Source organism: Lampris incognitus, chromosome 6 (genome assembly GCF_029633865.1).
Source record: "Lampris incognitus isolate fLamInc1 chromosome 6, fLamInc1.hap2, whole genome shotgun sequence".
NCBI lineage: Eukaryota > Metazoa > Chordata > Actinopteri > Lampriformes > Lampridae > Lampris > Lampris incognitus.
Window position 1 is genome coordinate 68901741 of NC_079216.1, and position 21696 is coordinate 68923436.

At 43.2% G+C, this 21696-nt stretch overlaps 2 protein-coding genes across 5 annotated transcripts in view; one reads left to right on the top strand and one right to left on the bottom strand.

Annotated features, from left to right (window-relative positions):
* LOC130113920 (ras association domain-containing protein 8) overlaps nt 1-4845 on the bottom strand; it is a 32415-nt gene extending 27570 nt beyond the window's left edge. For all 3 annotated transcript variants that reach the window (XM_056281625.1, XM_056281624.1, XM_056281623.1), the window contains exon 1: nt 4565-4845. The gene's annotated coding sequence lies outside the window, so the exon portion shown is untranslated. The remainder of the gene's footprint in view (nt 1-4564) is intronic.
* A 6266-nt stretch (nt 4846-11111) lies between these two features.
* On the top strand, nt 11112-20611 carry kras (v-Ki-ras2 Kirsten rat sarcoma viral oncogene homolog). 2 transcript variants are annotated; one of them, XM_056282725.1, is made up of 5 exons: nt 11112-11511; nt 13734-13851; nt 14577-14755; nt 15087-15246; nt 17800-20611. In XM_056282725.1, exons 2-5 carry the CDS (start codon nt 13741-13743, stop codon nt 17914-17916), a joined length of 567 nt encoding a protein of 188 aa, XP_056138700.1. In that variant the 5' UTR covers nt 11112-11511; nt 13734-13740; the 3' UTR covers nt 17917-20611. The 2 variants fall into 2 exon arrangements, with proteins under 2 accessions (XP_056138700.1, XP_056138699.1); XM_056282724.1 differs by lacking the exon at nt 17800-20611 and adding an exon at nt 16455-16574.
* Nucleotides 20612-21696: the final 1085 nt, after the last annotated feature.

Sequence of the window (21696 nt, forward strand, 5' to 3'; positions counted from 1 at the left end):
GGCAAAACCCAAAGCCTTTTGGTGGCAATAAAGACAAAACCAAAACTACACAAATGCTCTTGCCTCACACACCAATTTGAGAAGACTCAATGACGCATTTGCAAGTGCCACACATAATGATCCAGGCTTATCAAATTGATATTTAAATAAAGTTTCCTTTTATGGTTCATTATATTCCTTAACACTGAGACAACAAACAAAAATACCAGCAGCTCTTCCCCATTTTGATGATACAGGTTCGTGCCAGCAGTGTCGTGCGGCACAGTGCCATCCCTAACTCTGCATGCTCCATTGCTTTTGCTCTGCCAGTGCCAGCCTGGGGAGATGCCCATTCCCTGATCTTGTGCAGCTATGCGTTATGCCAGGAAGGCATTCCGTGAGATAGGGGAGGGCTTCCATTTCAGTGGAGATGAGGGATAGTCAAATGCAAGGAAAACCTTGAAACAAAATGACTTCAGAGCCATGTGCGGTTTATTTCAACCAGTTTTGGTAGAGAATCATCTCCGGCTTTGTGTCCCACGATGTTCCTCTCTGAGCAGTCAGGTGTGTGAGCAGCACTGATCTGTCTGTCTGTCTGCTGTGATCCTGTCTTATGGAGGCACTGCCTCTACTACCTCAGCTGAAGGACCGTACGTACAGCAGTCTGGTGGGTTTGGCAGGGACAGAGTATCAAGTTTTGGCTGCTGGTGTAAACTACCTACCATATGCTCTTCTGGGTCTTCCTACACATATATATGAATAATACACCCTTGCTTGCATATGCATGTGCTAAAACACACACACACATGTATGCAAACACCCCCCACACACACTCATGCACATGCTCTCCCACTCTATCATAGCACACCAGAGGGTTGTTGCATATAATGGCACACAGTTTGTTTGGCCGATTTACAGCCCACTGGTGTAAAAATAAATAAATAAATAAAATAAAATCTGTTTCATGATTTGGTTTGAGCGCTGAACAATTTCCTAAAAAAAAAAGGTGTTTGAAAAGAACAGAATGGGCATTGCTTACGTTTAAACAAAAACAGTACTGCTCACTAAAAAGCCCCCACCACAGGACTGAGTTGAGAACAATGATCTAGCAGGAAAACACTAATGTTCTACCAAGCTGATACCGCCATGAATAGACACAATTACCCCCCTTCCTCCTGCAATTTGCTAACCATTGTTCACTGAGGTGGAAAACAACACAATCATTTTGCAAAGGATAAGTTCAAGGCAATGAAAGTTTAAGAGGCATAAATTCAGCACAAGCAAAGAAAAAGCAAATTATAGAAAGTTTCTGACCTGAATCACTATTCCATGAGCCTCTGAATGAAAGATAATGGGTAATTTTTGCATAAGAGTGGATGATAGAAATCTTTCTGATGCTTTTAAAACTTCCCTTGTCTATTTCAAACCAACTTAAATTCAAATTGCACTTCCTGTAGAGTAACATGTAATTACTAGCAATTTATACTCTGCTGTAATTGGTAGCAGATCTCATGTGAAGCAGATCTCTGTGAGTAGCCAGACAGATGCTGGTTTATTGTGGTCGTGCTGGTGGTGACTCTCTTGGAACAAACTAGAGAACTTTTTTCCCCTTCCATTCAAATTCCCCCTAAACTGCCATGAAGCGCTGCCCTCACACAATAACCCAGGGTAATTTCTGGGGCAGCGATGGCAAACCATAATGTAAAACAGGCTGGTATATCGGTCTCTCCGGCAGAGTATGGAGGAACTGGAGGTGGAAGCCAGAACAATTAGTTCCTAGTTCCTCGGGCGCTAGTGTTTTTACTCTCAATCTGTATGCAATACCTCTTTCAAGTGTGAACTTTCTAGAGCAAGGCTATCACCAGAGATGGGCCTTGATCCTGTAGTGTGGGAACTGATAACATGCAGGGTATGCATTCCTGGGCACTGAGAAAGCAATGGGCTGTAACTTAGAGATAAGCACGCTATGGGTTCCTCTACCGTCTGATCCAGGAGTGCACTTCAACATGTCTACACAGTGAAGCCACTCTATTAAAAGGACTACTCTGGATCAGCTAGTCAATGACACCTGTAGCATGTAAACAATGGACTTTACTGCATAGCAGAACCAAAAATTCCGTTTCAGTAAACTCACGTAGGCTATATCAAATGTGAAGTGAATCAAAACAAATAAAGTTCATATTTCTCAAAATGGTAACATGCTCGATAGTTACCAGGTTATGCAATTTCACCTTCTAAAAGCCGCTCTTAAGCAATGCACATCTGCTCTCATTTAATCAGTGGCACAGTTAAATGAATACCCACACCATCATAAGATAACCACATCATAAAACATACACCCTCAAATAAAGGTTGTCGATAATGAAGACAAATCAAGTTATTTCGTAGCCATCCAGAATTTTGCTTATGGTAAGTAAAAATGGAGAATTAGATCTGGGAGCCAACAGAAAATAATATAAATTATATCTACTATATCTGTAAATCACTACAAAATCTACAGGTTTTGCTTCATTTCCAAAAATGAAAACTATACCAGAGTTTTCCAAAAGAAGGGAAGCCAACCCAGATGTCTGTAACGTGTAAAGCTTTCGAAAACAAAGTCTGCTCTCGCTCCATTTTAAATCCTTGATATGAAAGTACCTGGGGAGGCCCCCCAGAACATAAGTAGGGCGGCGCATTGCCCAAAGGTAGCCTAGTGCTTGCAAAAAGTTTAGGTTACTACTTCAATCTGAAGATCTGGAAGCATGGGATTAAATCCATGTCCAGTCACGCTAGAGGCAGCACCCTGGGCTCGTGTAGTAGACTCCTCGGTGAACCAAGGAGTCTGGCTGATGTTGGACTATTAGGCCCTGGTGCAGCCTCCCCCAAATCGGGAGGTCAGCGCCGGGAGGATTTTGAACATCTGGACGGCATGTTTAGCCAGCCATAATGCCGCCTTTGTTCCCTTGCCATATTCACTACTCACAAGCCAGCTTTGAAAGAGCCGGCAGGCTACTGCAGCAGGGCAGAGGCAAGCAGCAACAATCAATGGTGCAACAGAGGGTCCAACTTGGATGTTTGTTAGTCCTGAAACAAGTTTGTCTGATATCACCAGATGGTCAGATTTCATTTATCTGCTGGTTTACATCCCTTTGTCAAAAGGACAACAACCAACTGCAAAGTGTTGTTTACCCTTAACTCTAAAATTACTGGCAAAACACAAAGATCTCTAGTACAGCTTAATATTGCACAAGTCCTCAAGAAAGCATGCAAGATTATGAACGACCCCACATGTCCTCTACGACTGCTTTAACCTAATGCCATCAGGAATGTGTTTCAGATTGCCTGTATGTAAAACAAACAGAAGGAAACTGTTTTATTCCATAAGCCATTAGACTTTGTAAAGTGTCACAGTACAAGGAATGGTCAATTTATCTTTTGTACAGACTGATAAATTCATGCATTCACACGCTGACTTTTGTGGTGTTAAAATATTTTTGGCCAGCTGTAGACTGGCTTCTTCAACTCTGACACTGTCATATTTGTTTCATTTTTTGAGATTGTTATATAAATGAGTGTGAATAGTATGTGTGCTTGTTTGCAAACTTGCTTGCCTCAAGATGCCCTTTGAGAGACAGATAATATTTTGAATTGACTCACCTGGTAGTTTCGCTGCAGATAAAGTGAACATTTAAGACTGAGGTGAACAGCATCGAGGACTGCCCTCACCTATTTGAAACAGCATGCCTGCTTTTGGACTTGCCTTCAAACCTGTGCTTGTACATGTGCGCCAGTACTTTCGTATTCAAAAAAGGTGCTTAATTACCGACGTGTGGCGACACCATATGTGACTAAGGCTTCTGAGATGCAGATATCAAGTATTCAATAAAAAGAGTGGTTTTGCTGGGCCGATGAGCTGGGGTTGTTCAGGGTGGACAGGCGGACCGAGGCTCGCCCGCCCTGCTGAGATGTTGCGAGAGAAGAAGTCGCCCGCCCTGCTGAGATGTTGAGAGAGACGAAGAAGAAGAAGTCCCCCGGCGGCCAGCGCTGGTCTGCAGCGACGGGCGGGCTTCGGGACGCTGCTCGGAGGGACAAGTTCGGCACATGCGGATGAAATGTGTGGTTTTAGCAAATAACATGTGGGCCTACTCACACACCACTAAAGCAATATTAGCACTGCCAGAAAACTTCCGCAGTCAGAAAATTAACGCCCCAGGTGTAAAAAAAAAGAAAGAAAACGGGCCGAACATGCCAGCTACATTAAAAACTAACAAGACGTGAGACGAACAACCGTCATTTAGACGCAGCCTACCGTTAACTGTTAACGGCGAGGGAGGGAGCGCGAATCGCTAGTACAGCCATGTTGAGTTGCCTGTAGTATTTGTAGTAGTATTGCAGTAGTATTTGTACTAGTATTGCAGTAGTATTTGCAGTAGTATTTGGCGTCAGAATAGCGTTTCCGTTATCTGAGCATCGGAGAGTCAAGAGCTCGGCTGCGGCTGATGGCTCGACACACGAGTCGGTCCTCAGCCCACCGTCCCGTTAACCGGACTCAACGCTGCTTATCCGAACTTGGTGGGAACAGGTAGGAGGATGAACAGCCTACCTCTGGCTGAGTCGTCCTCTTTCCGCCGATGTCCAAATAAATCACTTCGGCGAACTGCGACAGACGTGCGGACCGGACCGCCTGGTTCCGGAGGATGCGGGGACGCCGACGGGCAGAAGCGGCAGGGGGACACCTCTCGGGGCCGCTGTCTCAAAGTTTTCGAACCGCTATCGTTGCGCCAGTCTTTGCGGTCTGAACCAATGAGCTGCGGAAAATCACCCTCTCCCCATTTCATTACCCCTGCGTCGGAACTGGGACACCGCAAAGCATTGTGGACCATTTTAAAGCTGCAATGCACGAAGGTGGCCGTGGTGGGGTGAGGACGGGGCGCCTAGCTATCTACAAGGCGGGGGCACCTCACCTGCCCCGGGATCCGGGATCGCAGACTCAGTCGGGGTTTGGCGAACAGAAAGACAAGTCAAGGAGGTGAAGGATCGCTTGGGAGGCGCATAAATCCGTGAAAGGACACATTGTGTGGTTAAATCAATGGCTATAAACTTAACGTTGAGTTTGGAGTCATTTTATTGTAGTAATTTTGTTGTTAAGAGGAAAAATCCCGAAGATCAGTTTTAGTGGGTAATCTCGCAGAACAGGACTAGTAGAGCCTCCTTACGTCATCTCATCAAAGGCTGCTTCTCGTTCGCTGGATGAACAGTGACTTATAGAACAGCCTGCTTATCGACACAGTGAAGGGACAGGAAGTGTTTAGCACTGACTCCGGAAGTGACCTAACTTTGAAATAATGCGGCTAACGCCCATTTTTTATTTGATTGTGGCCCCAAATATTGGAACTCCTTTGTCAATTCAATACTTCTACTTCATACCAAACGACTTCAGTTGTTTTACTGAAGAAAAAAACAAGAAGGACCGAAAGGATTACAAAGACGGACAATACCATTGTATCATAATTTGCATTTGAAGGGATTTTAATTATTAGAGTTGAGAAAAAATCCAGTTAACTTATTTGACTAGGCATTCACTGACAGAGCACTTTAGGTGTATCTGCTATTGCCGTGTTGTTGTTATTGTTGTTCCTACGACATCATAATTAATGTTGGTCCAGGATCACCATTGTTATTGTTGTTCCTACGACATCATAATTAATGTTGCTCCAGGATCACCATTGTTATTGTTGTTCCTACGACATCATAATTAATGTTGCTCCAGGATCAGCATTGTTATTGTTGTTCCTACGACATCATAATTAATGTTGCTCCAGGATCAGCATTGTTATTGTTGTTCCTACGACATCATAATTAATGTTGCTCCAGGATGACCATTGTTATTGTTGTTCCTACGACATCATAATTAATGTTGCTCCAGGATCACCATTGTAATTGTTGTTCCTACGACATCATAATTAATGTTGCTCCAGGATCATCATTGTTATTGTTGTCCTACGACATCATAATTAATGTTGCTCCAGGATCACCATTGTTATTGTTGTTCCTACGACATCATAATTAATGTTGCTCCAGGATCACCATTGTTATTGTTGTTCCTACGACATCATAATTAATGTTGCTCCAGGATCATCATTGTTATTGTTGTTCCTACGACATCATAATTAATGTTGCTCCAGGATCACCATTGTAATTGTTGTTCCTACGACATCATAATTAATGTTGCTCCAGGATCATCATTGTTATTGTTGTTCCTACGACATCATAATTAATGTTGCTCCAGGATCACCATTGTTATTGTTGTTCCTACGACATCATAATTAATGTTGCTCCAGGATCCTCATTGTTATTGTTGTTCCTACGACATCATAATTAATGTTGCTCCAGGATCACCATTGTAATTGTTGTTCCTACGACATCATAATTAATGTTGCTCCAGGATCAGCATTGTTATTGTTGTTCCTACGACATCATAATTAATGTTGCTCCAGGATCAGCATTGTTATTGTTGTTCCTACGACATCATAATTAATGTTGCTCCAGGATGACCATTGTTATTGTTGTTCCTACGACATCATAATTAATGTTGCTCCAGGATCACCATTGTAATTGTTGTTCCTACGACATCATAATTAATGTTGCTCCAGGATCATCATTGTTATTGTTGTCCTACGACATCATAATTAATGTTGCTCCAGGATCACCATTGTTATTGTTGTTCCTACGACATCATAATTAATGTTGCTCCAGGATCACCATTGTTATTGTTGTTCCTACGACATCATAATTAATGTTGCTCCAGGATCATCATTGTTATTGTTGTTCCTACGACATCATAATTAATGTTGCTCCAGGATCACCATTGTAATTGTTGTTCCTACGACATCATAATTAATGTTGCTCCAGGATCATCATTGTTATTGTTGTTCCTACGACATCATAATTAATGTTGCTCCAGGATCACCATTGTTATTGTTGTTCCTACGACATCATAATTAATGTTGCTCCAGGATCCTCATTGTTATTGTTGTTCCTACGACATCATAATTAATGTTGCTCCAGGATCACCATTGTAACATACTAATCTTGTTGTTGTGTGTCGTGCCTAGGCGACTCGGAGTAAAACATTGTTGTGGTGGCTTAGCTATCGGTTAGGTTAGGATAAGGTTAGCTATTGGTTAGGTTAAGTTAATGTTAGCTATCGTTTAAGGTTTGCTATCTGTTAGGTTAAGGTTAGCTATCGGTTAAGGCTAGGGTAAAGTTAGCTTAAGTTAATGTAAGCTGTCAGTTAACGTTTGCTATCGGCTAGGTTAAGGTTACCTATTGGTTAAAGTTAGGGTAAGGTTAGCTATCGGTTAAGGTTAGGGTAAGGTTAGCTATCGGTTAGGTTAAATTAATGTTAGCTATCGGTTAAGGTTTGCTATCGGCTAGGTTAAAGTTAGCTATTGGTTAAGGCTAGGGTAAGGTTAGCTATCGGTTAGGTTAAGTTAATGTTAGCTATCGGTTAAGGTTAGCTATCGGTTAAGGTTAGCTTAAGTTAATGTTAGCTACCGGTTAAGGTTTGCTATCGGCTAGGTTAAGGTTAGCTATCGGCTAGGTTAAGTTAATGTTAGCTATCGGTTATGTTTGGGTAAGGTAAGTGTTAGGTTGAGGTTCTGTTAGGTTAGCTTTGGTATTTTTCCCGATGGTTTTCCCGAATGTCGCAAAGGCGCGACAGCACAACAACGTGATTGGTCCGTTGCAATGACGGGCCTGGAGCAGCATTTATTATGATGTCGTGTGGGTGTGTATGTGAATGTTATTGTCAATAAAGATGTAAAAAAAGTATATATATATATATATATATATATATATATATAAGATCGTGTGGGCACTTGAACAAGTTGATGAAAAGATGTGGCTTTATAAACGTATACTTACTGCCCTCTAGTGGCTCGACTGGCAGCTGAGGTTGTCCTCACTGGGTGAAGTGGATTTCCAGCCGTCAGATGAGGACGGTGCTTGAAATTCGTGACAATGACATGGCGGTCAAGTTGATGAACGGTCGTTTTCTTAGTCATTTTCTGTCATTTCATAGAGAATAAAATTTGAAATTTCTTACAACATGAACGTCAAGGCTAGATAGCCTACATACTTTATAACAAATCAAGTTTTTGTTGCAACCCTTTTCAAAACGGAAACACTGTCAACAGCTGGACTGCATCCCTACTTATTAAAGAAAGAAACCAACTGACTGTAGGTCTGTTACTGCAGTAGTTAGTAGGCTAGATGAGCACAGTTGTAGCCATTTCTAGCACTTATTGCGCACCAATAGCAAAAATACCCCCCCCCCCCCGTTCGACACTCTTCCCTTCTCTCACACGTTTCCTGTTGCCTAACGGCTTTCCTGGGGCGTTGTCCTCATCTGTGGATCCAAGAACCGCAGCCACCCATACTCACTGCGGGGATTTAAAAGCCCCAGAGAATGAAACTGTGATTGACTACTGGCCCAAGCTGACGCAACAGATTAAATGAGTGAATATTATTTCACTTTAAAATTTTGTTTGCAGGAAATTCCTGAAACACAACAATTTGAACTACAAACCCGCCACAAAGACTGTGAGTAATGCTCAGAGTGGCTGCCTTGGTCTTTTATTCTGAGCTACCTACAGCAGATACAGGGCCCTTTCCTTCCTCTTCGCAACATGTGCCCTTCGTGAGACAATCCTCGTTTATGTCCCCCAACAAATTTGTCAAATAATTTTCGTATATAATGGAAAAAGACTGACTATAGGAATTCAAAAGCACCGACACGTTTATTCAAAAGTCTTGTCAAAAATTAAAACTAGGATTAAATTAATTTGAATTAACATCCATCCATCCATTATCCAAACCGCTTATCCTGCTCTCAGGGTCGCGGGGATGCTGGAGCCTATCCCCGCACCCCCCCCCCACGCATTAATTTATTTTGTAAAAAATAAAATTTATATACACTACCGTTCAAAAGTTTGGGATCACCCAAACAATTTTGTGTTTTCCATGAAAAGTCACACTTATTCACCACCATATGTTGTGAAATGAATAGAAAATAGAGTCAAGACATTGACAAGGTTAGAAATAATGATTTGTATTTGAAATAAGATTTTTTTTACATCAAACTTTGCTTTCGTCAAAGAATCCTCCATTTGCAGCAATTACAGCATTGCAGACCTTTGGCATTCTAGCTGTTAATTTGTTGAGGTAATCTGGAGAAATTGCACCCCACACTTCCAGAAGCAGCTCCCACAAGTTGGATTGGTTGGATGGGCACTTCTTTGAGCAGATTGAGTTTCTGGAGCATCACATTTGTGGGGTCAATTAAACGCTCAAAATGGCCAGAAAAAGAGAACTTTCATCTGAAACTCGACAGTCTATTCTTGTTCTTAGAAATGAAGGCTATTCCATGCGAGAAATTGCTAAGAAATTGAAGATTTCCTACACCGGTGTGTACTACTCCCTTCAGAGGACAGCACAAACAGGCTCTAACCAGAGTAGAAAAAGAAGTGGGAGGCCGCGTTGCACAACTGAGCAAGAAGATAAGTACATTAGAGTCTCTAGTTTGAGAAACAGACGCCTCACAGGTCCCCAACTGGCATCTTCATTAAATAGTACCTGTTAGAGCCTGTTTGTGCTGTCCTCTGAAGGGAGTAGTACACACCGGTGTAGGAAATCTTCAATTTCTTAGCAATTTCTCGCATGGAATAGCCTTCATTTCTAAGAACAAGAATAGACTGTCGAGTTTCAGATGAAAGTTCTCTTTTTCTGGCCATTTTGAGCGTTTAATTGACCCCACAAATGTGATGCTCCAGAAACTCAATCTGCTCAAAGAAGTGCCCATCCAACCAATCCAACTTGTGGGAGCTGCTTCTGGAAGTGTGGGGTGCAATTTCTCCAGATTACCTCAACAAATTAACAGCTAGAATGCCAAAGGTCTGCAATGCTGTAATTGCTGCAAATGGAGGATTCTTTGACGAAAGCAAAGTTTGATGTAAAAAAAATCTTATTTCAAATACAAATCATTATTTCTAACCTTGTCAATGTCTTGACTCTATTTTCTATTCATTTCACAACATATGGTGGTGAATAAGTGTGACTTTTCATGGAAAACACGAAATTGTTTGGGTGATCCCAAACTTTTGAACGGTAGTGTATATATAAACTTAGTACAAAAGTAAGGACAAGTGTGTTTGGTAGATGATGTCTTGGTTGTAACGATGCTTCTTGGCAGTAACTCTTCTATCAGGCAGCTGATGGGCAGCCCCTGGGTACCAGAAGCTCAACACAAGAGCCAATAGCAACAGCAAAATGAGCTAAGCATTTACAACCTGTAGTCGGCCTGGGCTGTATCTGGAGAAAAGACAAAGTACAATGCCTCCCATCACTTCTCAGACACAACCGTCCAGACATGTTCAAATAAAGGTGATAGAGCCTGGAGACATCGATTGGTTTTGGACACGATTTGCCCCAGACAACATGGAGTCCATTTGACATCAACAATATATAATGGCCAGCATTGATTGAAACACATGTCTAGACTTCATCTTTTGGTTGTAGCTGAATGTTTTAAAGGTCATTGAAGCATCGTTTCGTCTCTCTGTTGTCCTTGTTGTCCGTCATCTCCATTCCCAATTTCTGTCCGTTTGCCTCCTGCAGGACCCAGTGATGCGCACACGAGCGCAGACAGTATCCTGGTGAAAACACGGGGAAACCCGGCAGGCGATGGCCGAATCATTTCCTAGTTTGGGAATGACGTCCCTCCCGGTTATATTTAGAGCCTATATAAAGCAGAGTCGCCCTCTATGCGTCGTTGACTCGGCTGCAGACGCGGGGGGAGGAGGTGATATGGAGGGAAGTGTCCGGAGCGTGCCCGTCGTGTGGCCTATATAGTGAAATGCCTTCATTATGAACATTTAGATCGGTGCCTGGCTGCTTTGTGCAGGCTTTCCATAAACTTCCAACCTCACTGCGAATAAAGATGAAAACGCATAACCGTTACGCACCATGTCAACCTGACTTGGTCAGGGTCAGTCCCACCTCCTCACGCATCGCTCATCTGTCAAAGTCCACAAAATGTTGTCGATACGGCGTGTAGGGAGGGGGGGAGGGGGAGTGTACATCGTCGCTTATATTGCCACATAAGTCAAACGGTAAGAGCGGACCCGGCTGAAGGCCAGCGATGCTTTGTGGGTAAAGCGAGCCGAGCTGAGCCGAGCCGAGCTGAGCTGAGCCGAGCCGAGCTGAGCCGAGCCGAGCTGCGCTGCGCCGCGCTGCGCCCGGTATCCGCCCATATTGGCGTACAGGCCAACCTGAGCAGCTAGGCCGAGCGCCCGCCGGATCAGATGGGAAGTTTAATCGATTAATTTGACTCGACTCGGCCGTGCCTGCTGGCTTTCCCGACACGGCGGAGCGGCGTAAATGCGGGCGTTTCAGCGGGAGCCGGGAAATGCGGAGATCGTGTGAAAAAGCAGGATTATCTGTTTGACTTATTCGGTCGCTACTTCGGACGCGGAACTCCTCACGCTAAAGGTAAAACAAACGGGTGGCGTCGGTCCGCCCGCCCGCCCGCCCGTGTGTGTGTGTGTGTGTGTGCCCGTGCCCGCTCGCTCGGGACGGGCTGGTACAGCAGCACCACCCTCCGTGTCCGTGGTGTGAGCAGGTCCGGGAGGGAACCCGAGTCTTCTCCCGGCGACATTAGCCGCCGAGCGTCCGGGGGAACGTATCGTTGTTAGTGCAAACTACGCCCAGTTGTGAGCCTGACGTGTGGCCCTGCGCCGCAGAGCTGGGCGGTAGCTTGTTTATGGCGGCTCAGGCGGCCTCGCTCCGCTGTCAGTGAACGGTGCTCGGTGTGTCTGGCACACAGGAAAGTCAAGTTATCATTGTTGAATCTGCAGGTGAAACAACATGAGCTTTATTCCGTAAGGGCTAACCACTGCTGGCTGTGTGCTCCAAGGCTAGCCTAGCCTAGCCTAGCCTAGCCATAAACATTCGCTAACCACAATGCTCGTAAGCCTTCACAGCTTCCAGACTTTCTGTAGAACCAACCTGGCAACCCAACGGGGGAATGGACTGTTGAAGTGCTGTGTACATGTTGGGACGCAAGCTAAAAGTGTAGTCTTTGTACACAAACTTGTAGTTCTTGTACAACTGATGGAACGTTTGTGTGTGTGTGTGAGAGTGTGTGAATGTGTAACGACATTACTATTAGGTAGGCCTACATCCTTGCTGCTGTTGGTACCTAGCAGCTGACGGTACAGGTGTACTGACTTGTCAATCACTGGGGTTTCAGCATTGTTCCTTATAATAGAAACAATTGACAATATTTGGGGCCGGTGTTACTTGTGGACACCCTCGAGACAGAGCCACGGACAGTCCTGTCCATTCACTTAAAGACCAAGTCACTGGTAACTTGTCTTGCAGGCAGGTAGGCCGGCAGGTAGGCCGGCAGGCAGGCGGGCAGGCAGGCCGGCAGGCAAGCAGGCCTACTTGGTGCCGTGCTTGCACAGGACGGCCTCAGTACTGCTGCATCATCATCATCATCATCATCATCTCGCCCGCGCTGGGCCGCGACGTTACCTTACACACACGCCTTTTAGCTTGCATGTATAAAAACATACCCCAATACTGCAAACTGTGGTAGTAAATGTGTACCGTTGTGAGTTGAATACTTTCAGTGCAGGGTCTCTCTTTTGTTTGTTTGTTTGTGTGTTTGTTTGTTTGTGTGTCTAGACAAAGGCGTAACAATCTCTACTGCCTGACCCCAGGGCAACACAGTAAGCACAATGTACAGTAAGCACAATGTACAGTAAGCACACTGTACAGTAAGCACTGTACAGTAAGCACAATGTACAGTAAGCACAATGTACAGTAAGCACTGTACAGTAAGCACAATGTACAGTGAGCACTGTACAGTAAGCACAATGTACAGTGAGCACTGTACAGTAAGCACAATGTACAGTGAGCACTGTACAGTAAGCACAATGTACAGTGAGCACAATGTACAGTGAGCACTGTACAGTAAGCACAATGTACAGTAAGCACACTGTACACTGTAGCTTGGGCAAAGGCTGCTGCTGCTGCTGCTGCTGCTGCTGCTGCTGCTGCCAGCAGTGCTAGGAACTGTTAATTCAGAAAGCAGTCGAGACAAGCAGGCAGCAGTTGCTCGTCAGTTTTGGAGCCTTAATGAAATGGTACAGATTTCTGCCTGGGGTTGTTTCCTATCTAGTAGCTGTTGCTCCAAACATCATTGGATGTGGGCCAGATTTAGATATTGTTATTCAACTAATAGTGTCAGTAGTGATTTTGAAGTTTGTTTATTTTGTTTCGCAGGTCAAATCGGTTTGTAAATCTTTTTTTGTTTTGTTTGAAAGATCGATTGCTAGTTAATTGCCCTCTACCTAAAAGTATGCTATTTATTTAGTTGGGCTGCTTTACAGAATTTTGTTGCAGTTTTCCTCAGTTTTCATTCCCTTGTGTGCTCATAATCTGTTGTTGGTGAAGTTGGAAAACAAATACCCCTCTGTTTGCAGTGATTGGAGTTTCTTCTCAAGTTTTTATGGAAACCAACGGCTATTTATACAACAGAAATTTTTACTTTGAAAATCAAAATCATCAAATCTAATTTTCACCAGATGAGATGTGTAATGAGGGAAACTATAACTAACTATAATAATTTGCCACTGTGATGTATTGCTGTGTGGAAAATCATTATTTGAACTCTCTTCTTTTTTTGCATCTTTTCTGTTTCTCAGGTGAATCATGACAGAATATAAGCTGGTAGTGGTGGGAGCTGGTGGTGTCGGCAAGAGTGCACTCACTATTCAGCTCATCCAGAACCACTTCGTGGATGAATATGACCCCACCATTGAGGTAAAGAACTCTCCCCGCTTGTGTGCTCGTGTGTGTTTCTGAGATAGACTGTGTTCATGGTTCTTTGTGTATTTTGGTATGAGGGGGAAAAGGAGAAACGCTTAAAAGTAGAGTTCTAGCAGGTTTTTCAAGTTTTAGTCTTGGAAGACACCAAACAGGTTTTTTATTATTTTCAGAGACTATCTGGGTGGCTATGCTTTCAGGGGGGCACACAAAGCTGAGCAACTATAACAGCAGTCTGATTTTAGAAATTTTGATAAATTATTTTTAAAAAGTCAAATGTTTAAAAACGAAAATTGATTGATTGTTTGCATTATATTTGCATTATAGAGCATGAACTAGTGCTAATTCATTCCATTAGACAGCAATTATGTGTGTTTGGACAAAAAGATTATAAAGTCCTGCCATAATGTGCTTGAGTGCTTATATACATGACGCTAAGCCCCTGTTGTATTTTATTAAGGCTGTCAGCTTGGAAAATTGAGTTAAAAAAAAAAGAGGAATAACAACTGTGACACCCTCATGCTGAACCTGAGCAATTGCAATCTGTGAAGTCTTTCGTTGTCTCATATTCCTGCACAATAATACTTTACCTTAGATTATTGTCGTAGGGGCACACTTACAATTCCAGAATATATGAGCCACAGCCAGTGCTAAATCAGTTGGCAGCTTGATTTAGGTGAAAACTGGAGTCCTGATCGGTCTCTCATCCATTCCTCTTTCAGGACTCTTACAGAAAGCAGGTTGTAATTGATGGGGAGACATGTCTATTGGACATCCTGGACACTGCAGGTCAGGAGGAGTACAGCGCCATGAGGGACCAGTACATGAGGACAGGGGAGGGCTTCCTCTGTGTCTTTGCCATTAACAACACCAAGTCCTTTGAGGACATTCACCACTATAGGTGAGCTAAGGGCTGTGATTAGTAGAGTCTCTCTGAGGCCTGGCTGCCCAATAAATGGTCTTAAAAGGCCTGCTTAAGATGGTAAGATAGTTGTGAGCAAAGAGAAATGGAGGAACATGTAAAGTATTTCTTGTTAAAGGTCTATTCTAATATGCAGGTAAATAACTGTTCTGAAATGTCTGTAGATTGTATAGCTTATCAAAATACCTTCTTCTGTATATATGTCCACACTACCATTTATGACTTCTCTAAAATTGTACAGATCCAACGTTTCCATTATTCTAAGCTTATTTTGTAATTCTTTTTTCCTAACCACTCTGTCCATATCCAGAGAACAGATCAAGCGGGTGAAGGACTCAGAGGATGTCCCCATGGTATTGGTAGGGAACAAGTGTGACCTTCCATCCCGGACGGTGGACACCAAACAGGCTCAGGACTTAGCACGCAGCTATGGCATCCCCTTCATCGAGACCTCAGCCAAAACAAGACAAGTGAGAGTCCAACCACAGATTGACCACACCTTAGTCAGCACACCCTCAAGACTCTGTTACTTAACTCATTAGTTCACCAAAAACCTGTTGTAGCACAATTCCATTGAAGATTTTGGGTGCAGAGAAGTTGCATTTGGGTCGCCTTGGTATTGGCTGAATAGATACAGCAGCCACTCTGAAACATTTCACTGCAGAATCAATTGTCATTATACAAGCGTGATAAGCTCACAGCATCTGTGGCAGGTGTCCTTTCAATGGCTTGATAATCTCAGCATTTGAATCACATGAAAATCTTTCAGGTGGTGCTTTTGATTTGTGTCGCATTCAGTGCCTCTGGTCTTTTTTTCCCCCCCTCTTCTCCCCCTTTTTTATAATGCTGCTTGGAAATGTCTCGGGCAATGTGCAATGCAACGTCTTTGATACATGGAATTTTTTATTAATGGGGGATAGTGGAATTACTGCATGCTGCTTTAACGGGAATATATGAAATGATTTCATCATTAGGGCCATCTGTAATGGATCCTGCATTTTAATTAATCAAATCAGCAAACGTCATGGAATCTGCATGGTAGTATTGTCGGTAATTACCACGAGCGTTAATGATTCTCCTTATTGGCTATTGTGACTGTGACAAATTATTGAGGGATGTGCCTCGGCGTAGTGACATCAAGTTGTGTGTGCTTGTGAGCATGGCCTAGTTTGACTGGATGGCTGTTTTGTACGCATACCCTTTCCTGATGTGTCTGTATATGGGCAATTACAGCTCCTCCTGGTGCTGGGGACATGATGACACAATGATTCATTTCTTACAGTTCTCTCTACCAATCTCTATCTGGGTGTACTTGTAAGCCACCATCCACATAGTGCTGTCATGACTACAGGTGACGTTGGTAGTCACTCGGTAAATTTGAGTCTTATCCTTTTTTCTCCCCCCCCCCCCCCCCCAGGCGTCACAAGTGAAAATCTCACATCTTACTCTTAAATGGTGTCTGCCCATAATACAAACAAATATAGTATTAGCTGGCCAGACGTTTGCAGGCAAACTTATGTCAGACCACTAACCTGCTTGGCTCCTTTGCACTAGAACATATCCATGCCCCCTCTGCCTACTTGATCATTTCCAGATGCAGCCGTTGTCTGTAACAAATGCAGCCGTATGTCCCCCCTGTATTCCCTAACATTGAGGGAGGTTGTGTCTCACACTGCAGAGAGTGGAGGATGCCTTTTACACTCTGGTACGGGAGATCAGGCTGTACCGGCTCAATAAGCTCAGCAAGGAAGAAAAGACTCCGCGCTGTGTCAAGCTTAAAAAGTGTGTTGTGATGTGAACGGGGTAAGTGTACAGCCGTTGTCCCCGCCAGGTGTGTGTGTTGGTGGGGATGGTGGGGGATGCAGACAAGAGGGCGTGCAGAGAGAACCGGTGTTTCAAGGCCTCTCCAAGCTAACCCTCTGGTTTCTCCTGTGATCGTGGCGAGGTTCTCCCTGGAAGCTGGCACGGCGTTCGATTTTATTTATTTATTTATTTTCTCCCTCCCTCTGTTGGTGTTTTTGTGTACCATGCCTGATCACTCTCTAAACTTCTGAAATAATGGTTGAGAGAAAAGTACGAGCTGGGAAACTGACTCGCACAGTAATCTGGGTAATGTGGGTGCAAAATAAAGTACTAAAATGTCTATGCGGAGGTGTGATTGGCTGTGCTGTGAATGACAGTTGTGTGTGGATATGTGCGTGGTTGCGTGAGCGTTTTCTGTGCAGGCATCAAATCTCTGTCTCTCCACTGTGTGTCTTTTCTTGCTGTTTTTGTCACACCCTGAAGTGACTTTGTAGGCCTTTGCTCTGTAGTTGGCGCCCCGTATCTCAAGGTAGCTTGATCACATGGTGTTGATTTTTGTCCTAACCCGTTTGAGTGTCACCGTCACACGATGGACGGATTCGCCGTCTCTTGTTATGAAAGAGATACCTTGTCACTTTCACTTTTTTGTAGATGTCTCACAGCTATGACAGGACATTTGATGACACACAGACACAGGTGAATAGCTGGGAGTGGTCTGCTCTCACTGTGGCATACAGACCCATTGAGAATGATTTGCCGGAGTTGTGGAATGGACTTGAACCCTATTCAAGATTTATTATTTATTTATTTTTAGATCAGAGCATGCTTCCTGGTTATTAGTGTGCAGACCAGCTATATTTCATAGCTAATACAGATAAAGGAATCAGACAAAACACTGCAAGAGTCCATGAAGTTTGTCACTGGAGACAGAACAGCTTCAGGCTGTCCATCATTATTAGATTATGGAGAGGAGCCGTGGTTAATCCACTTCTCGCTTTGGGACAGAATTATTCACAGACTTGAGAAGTCAGTCTTATTCCAGAATAAACATTTAGGATTTTTCAGTTAATTTAAAGTCTTATCTGAATGCCACTTCAAAATCAAGACCAGATCAATACACTGAGCCAGGTTATTTAGCATTCGCTTGTTTTATTTCCTGTCTATTGTGCTTTGTAATTCACTGTCAAAATAACTGCGACCTTTGTTTCTGTTGTCCCCAGGGCGTTGATGATGCCTTTTATACATTAGTGCGGGAAATCCGAAAACACAAGGAGAAGATGAGCAAGGAGGGCAAGAAGAAGAAAAAGAAGTCCAAGACAAAGTGTACACTTATGTGAATAATCATCCCCTTTTTTGAGACAGTCTAAAAAGCAAACACGTCGAACAGTTTAAGTAATACGTTTTGTACATTACACTAAATTATTAGCCTCTTTCTCAATACACACCATATTAATACTAAAATGAACCTGATTTTTTTTCTTCTGCCTTTTCATTTATTTGCTACTTGGAAACCAATAAGCTTTATTTTCTGTTTAGTGCCAGTTGCCCACGTGTGTTGGTCCAACAGATAGTTTGATTTTATAGGAAGATCTGTTGAGTTGTTGGATTTTTCTATAAATATGAGTTGATAATGTCTCGACTCATTTTGGATAAATCTATGTAGTAAAAACTTTTTTTCCTGAAAGGCCATGGCTTAATAAAGTTCTGTGATGCCCTTTTAAGTATGGGATGCCAAAGAGTTCATTTCCATCCCATTCAATTAGAGAAAAACAAAAGACACGGAGCAAGGACCAACATTTACAAGGATGAAATCCACGTCGTAGCCACTGTATATGTTGCTGATCCGTAGAACGCCCTCATGTGACTCCGTTCTGTCATTGATAAGCGTATTCCTGTGAAGTCCCTTCTTCCAAGAATGTTTCTCACCATAATGGGTTAATTCATTTGCAGTTTGTCGATGCTTCCTATCATGTGGGTTGTGATTTCTTGCCTACAAAACCTTTTTTTTGTTTTGTTTTTTTTGTTTGCATGCATTGTGTCCTTGATGATGTGTGAATAGCAAACTGTTCCTAACACTGTGTGATACAGGTCACGGAGCCTGAACTGAGCAACTCTGATCTCTGTTGATATCACACGGCGTTAGTTTTTTTCTTCTTTTTTAGGCTTTTTTAAGTACTTAGTTAGCTAGTATGCCCCACATCTGAAGAGGAAATCAGCTATGTGTTGAAAAAAAAGTTTCCATGATGATACATGGCAAACAAAATCTGTCTTGCAGACCACAAAAACCATGTTTCTGTTTTTCCCCCCTTAACTGTGACCGCGTGGGACCAGCAGCCAAGTATTTTGTTGGTTAGGCAACTTCATGTTCCCTGTTCTCACCTCGTCACAAGTCGCTGTCTCCTGGATGGCTTTACTGTAGGAATGCATCGCCTGCTGAAGGTGGATGAGTTTGGGGTTGGATGCAGGATTGTTTGCTTGTATAGTGATTCTTTGCAAAGCAATTACAACGGTGGAGTCTTCCTTCGAAAACGCGCTCGAGAATACTTGATTTAACCGTTTTGCTCGTTTGCCATCCCATTGTTGTAGGTGCTATAGAAAGTCTGATTTGTGTAGTCATGAATTCCCAACAGCCGCAGTAAAAGCTGTCATAGGGTCCTAATAGTGTGCCTCCGATGCTTTGTCACGCTGTTGCGATGCTGCTGCTTCTTCAACCTTGTGTCTCCTGGTTTGGTTGTTAACATGAAGCATCTACTCCGTAGGAACCTTCCTCTCAAATGTTCTTGGAGCCTCCATCTTACCCCTCCCCGCGCCTACCAGGGATACTTATTAGTACAATGTCACGGAGAGTGTTCAGAAAGGTGTAGTTTAAGTGGATTTTCAAATTCCTCTGTTTTAAAAGCCCCCCACCCCCTTGATTTATTTGCTAAGATGTTGAATTGTTTGCTGGGCTGCCTTTCAACAGAGACTATTGTCCAGTGAAGTTATTCTCTCACATTTTCTCTAATAAAACTTGTGTATCAGAGTGATGTAACTGGAACTGATGTTTGTAAATGAGGCAATAATTGCCATAAAATTAGTTTTTAGAGAATATTGTCCGCATTTAACACAAAAAGCCCTGGGTCCGTGCACAAATTGCATCTTTCCCCCCCAGCCTAGTTCCCTCTCACTGCCCTGGGGCTTGTTTTGTTGTGTGCGTTCTGTCGTCTCCTGTGTGCATTAGGTGCTACGTTCAGGCTGCACATAGGCAACCATGTGCCATGGAGGTGCCAGGAGGACGTAGGATTTCTTTCCAACCAATCACCACACCAGGTGATTTTTAGTTTGTCCTCTTGGGGTGAAGGTGTCTTGATTGGTGAAATTGTCCAGTGTCGGGATTGGTTGGAAAGGAAACCTGCATATGCGTTGCACTCAGAGGCACATGGTTACCTGTATTTGATTTAGTCGATTAAAAACGAGGCATGACGATGCTCAGCTTGTCATGAATGGCTCAAGAGACGCTTAAAATAATTTTAGATTTGCTTTCAGGATTGATTAATTTTGACCCAAATTAGTGTTGCCTCTTCTTCATGAATTGGATAACTGTGTAGTTTAATTATAGACCCCACATGTTGACAATACTGTATCCAAAAAAAAAAAATAAAAAAAAAAATAAAAAAAATAAAAAATTGTTGTACCGGAAATATTCCTCCTCCTTGTATTGTGTGCCAACAGCTGATTTCTGAACTGTATCATTTATACCCGGATCGTATTTTAACAACCTTTGTATAGTTGTGATACTGAAAGGTGCATATTTTGTAAATTGTGCTTCATTTCATTGGTGTGTCTAAATGAATGTTGCTGTAATGGAGTTTCACTCTTTGTGTATGTGACTAGGGAGTGTGACTCGGTCCAGGTCTAGGGGGGTGAATGAATGACCACTTTACAACAAACCAATTTGGGGCAGTGTAGAGTGGTAATCTGATCTCAAATGAGTCTATTTTTGCCATGAATCTCACCACTCCTATTTAATGTGTAATAAAGAACAAAATAAAAAGGAACTCATCTTGTGTTGATTTATCCAGCTGGCAATTTCTTGGTGGTTCTGGCGCTGTTATTCAAAGAATCCCCAGCCACTTGGTTTCCCTATTTTAAAGGGCTTTTTGTTTGTTTGCTTGTTTTTGTTTAGTGCAAGCTGTTTGGGGACTAACTCTGTGAAATGCTGAATTAGTTGTCTGTCGTGTTATCTGTGCAACACCCCAAGCAGGAGATGCATGGTAATGGTAATTCTAGCGTTCATCTCGATGTATGTAACAGCAGAAATCATACAATTAAAGTTCCCTCAGATTCAATAATTTACTTACCAAGATTTACCGTTATAGCCCCCCCGTGCAGAACGTACATCTCACCGGAAGAGGGCGCTGTTTTCTCACCCTGGCAAGCCAACCGCTCAGTTAAACGGGGCTCATTTTCCCAGAGGAAGTGAGTGTAGCTCGAGTCCAAAGAAACCCAGCCTTTCAAGAGTTTGACCAGAGAAGTAATAGAGGAATCGATGTGGAAAATAAGTAAACATGTTTGGTGAACGACGAAGGTTGGTCTCAAGATGTGATTAAGTCGGACATCAATTTGCCATACAATGCACAAATTCATTCAAAAGGCCTCATGCTTCAAAATTAGATTAGGTTTTGAAGACGTTTTATCCACACCAGCCAACCTGAGATACGCCATTGCCTTGTCTGTATAATGTGATGTCAAGGAAAGCCGCTGCTGAAAATAGATTCTAATTTGGGATTAATTTCCAAAGGTATAAACCAAGATATTATAAAAACGAGGGAGTTGAAAAGCCGAAAACATTTTAATGACCAGTGTTTTACTTCATTCATTCATCTTAAGCCGCTTCTCCGGGGTCGGGTCACGGTGGCAGCAAGCTAAGTAGGGCACTCCAGACGTCCCTCCCCTCAGCAATGCCCTCAAGCCCCTCCTGGGGGATCCCAAGGCGTTCCCAGGCCAGATTGGACATGTAGTCCCTCTAGCGCGTTCTGGGTCTACCCCAGGGTCTCCACCCAGTTGGCCGTGCCCGATAAACCTCCAAAGGAAGGCGTCCAGGAGGCATCCTGATCAGATGCCCGAACCCCCTCAAC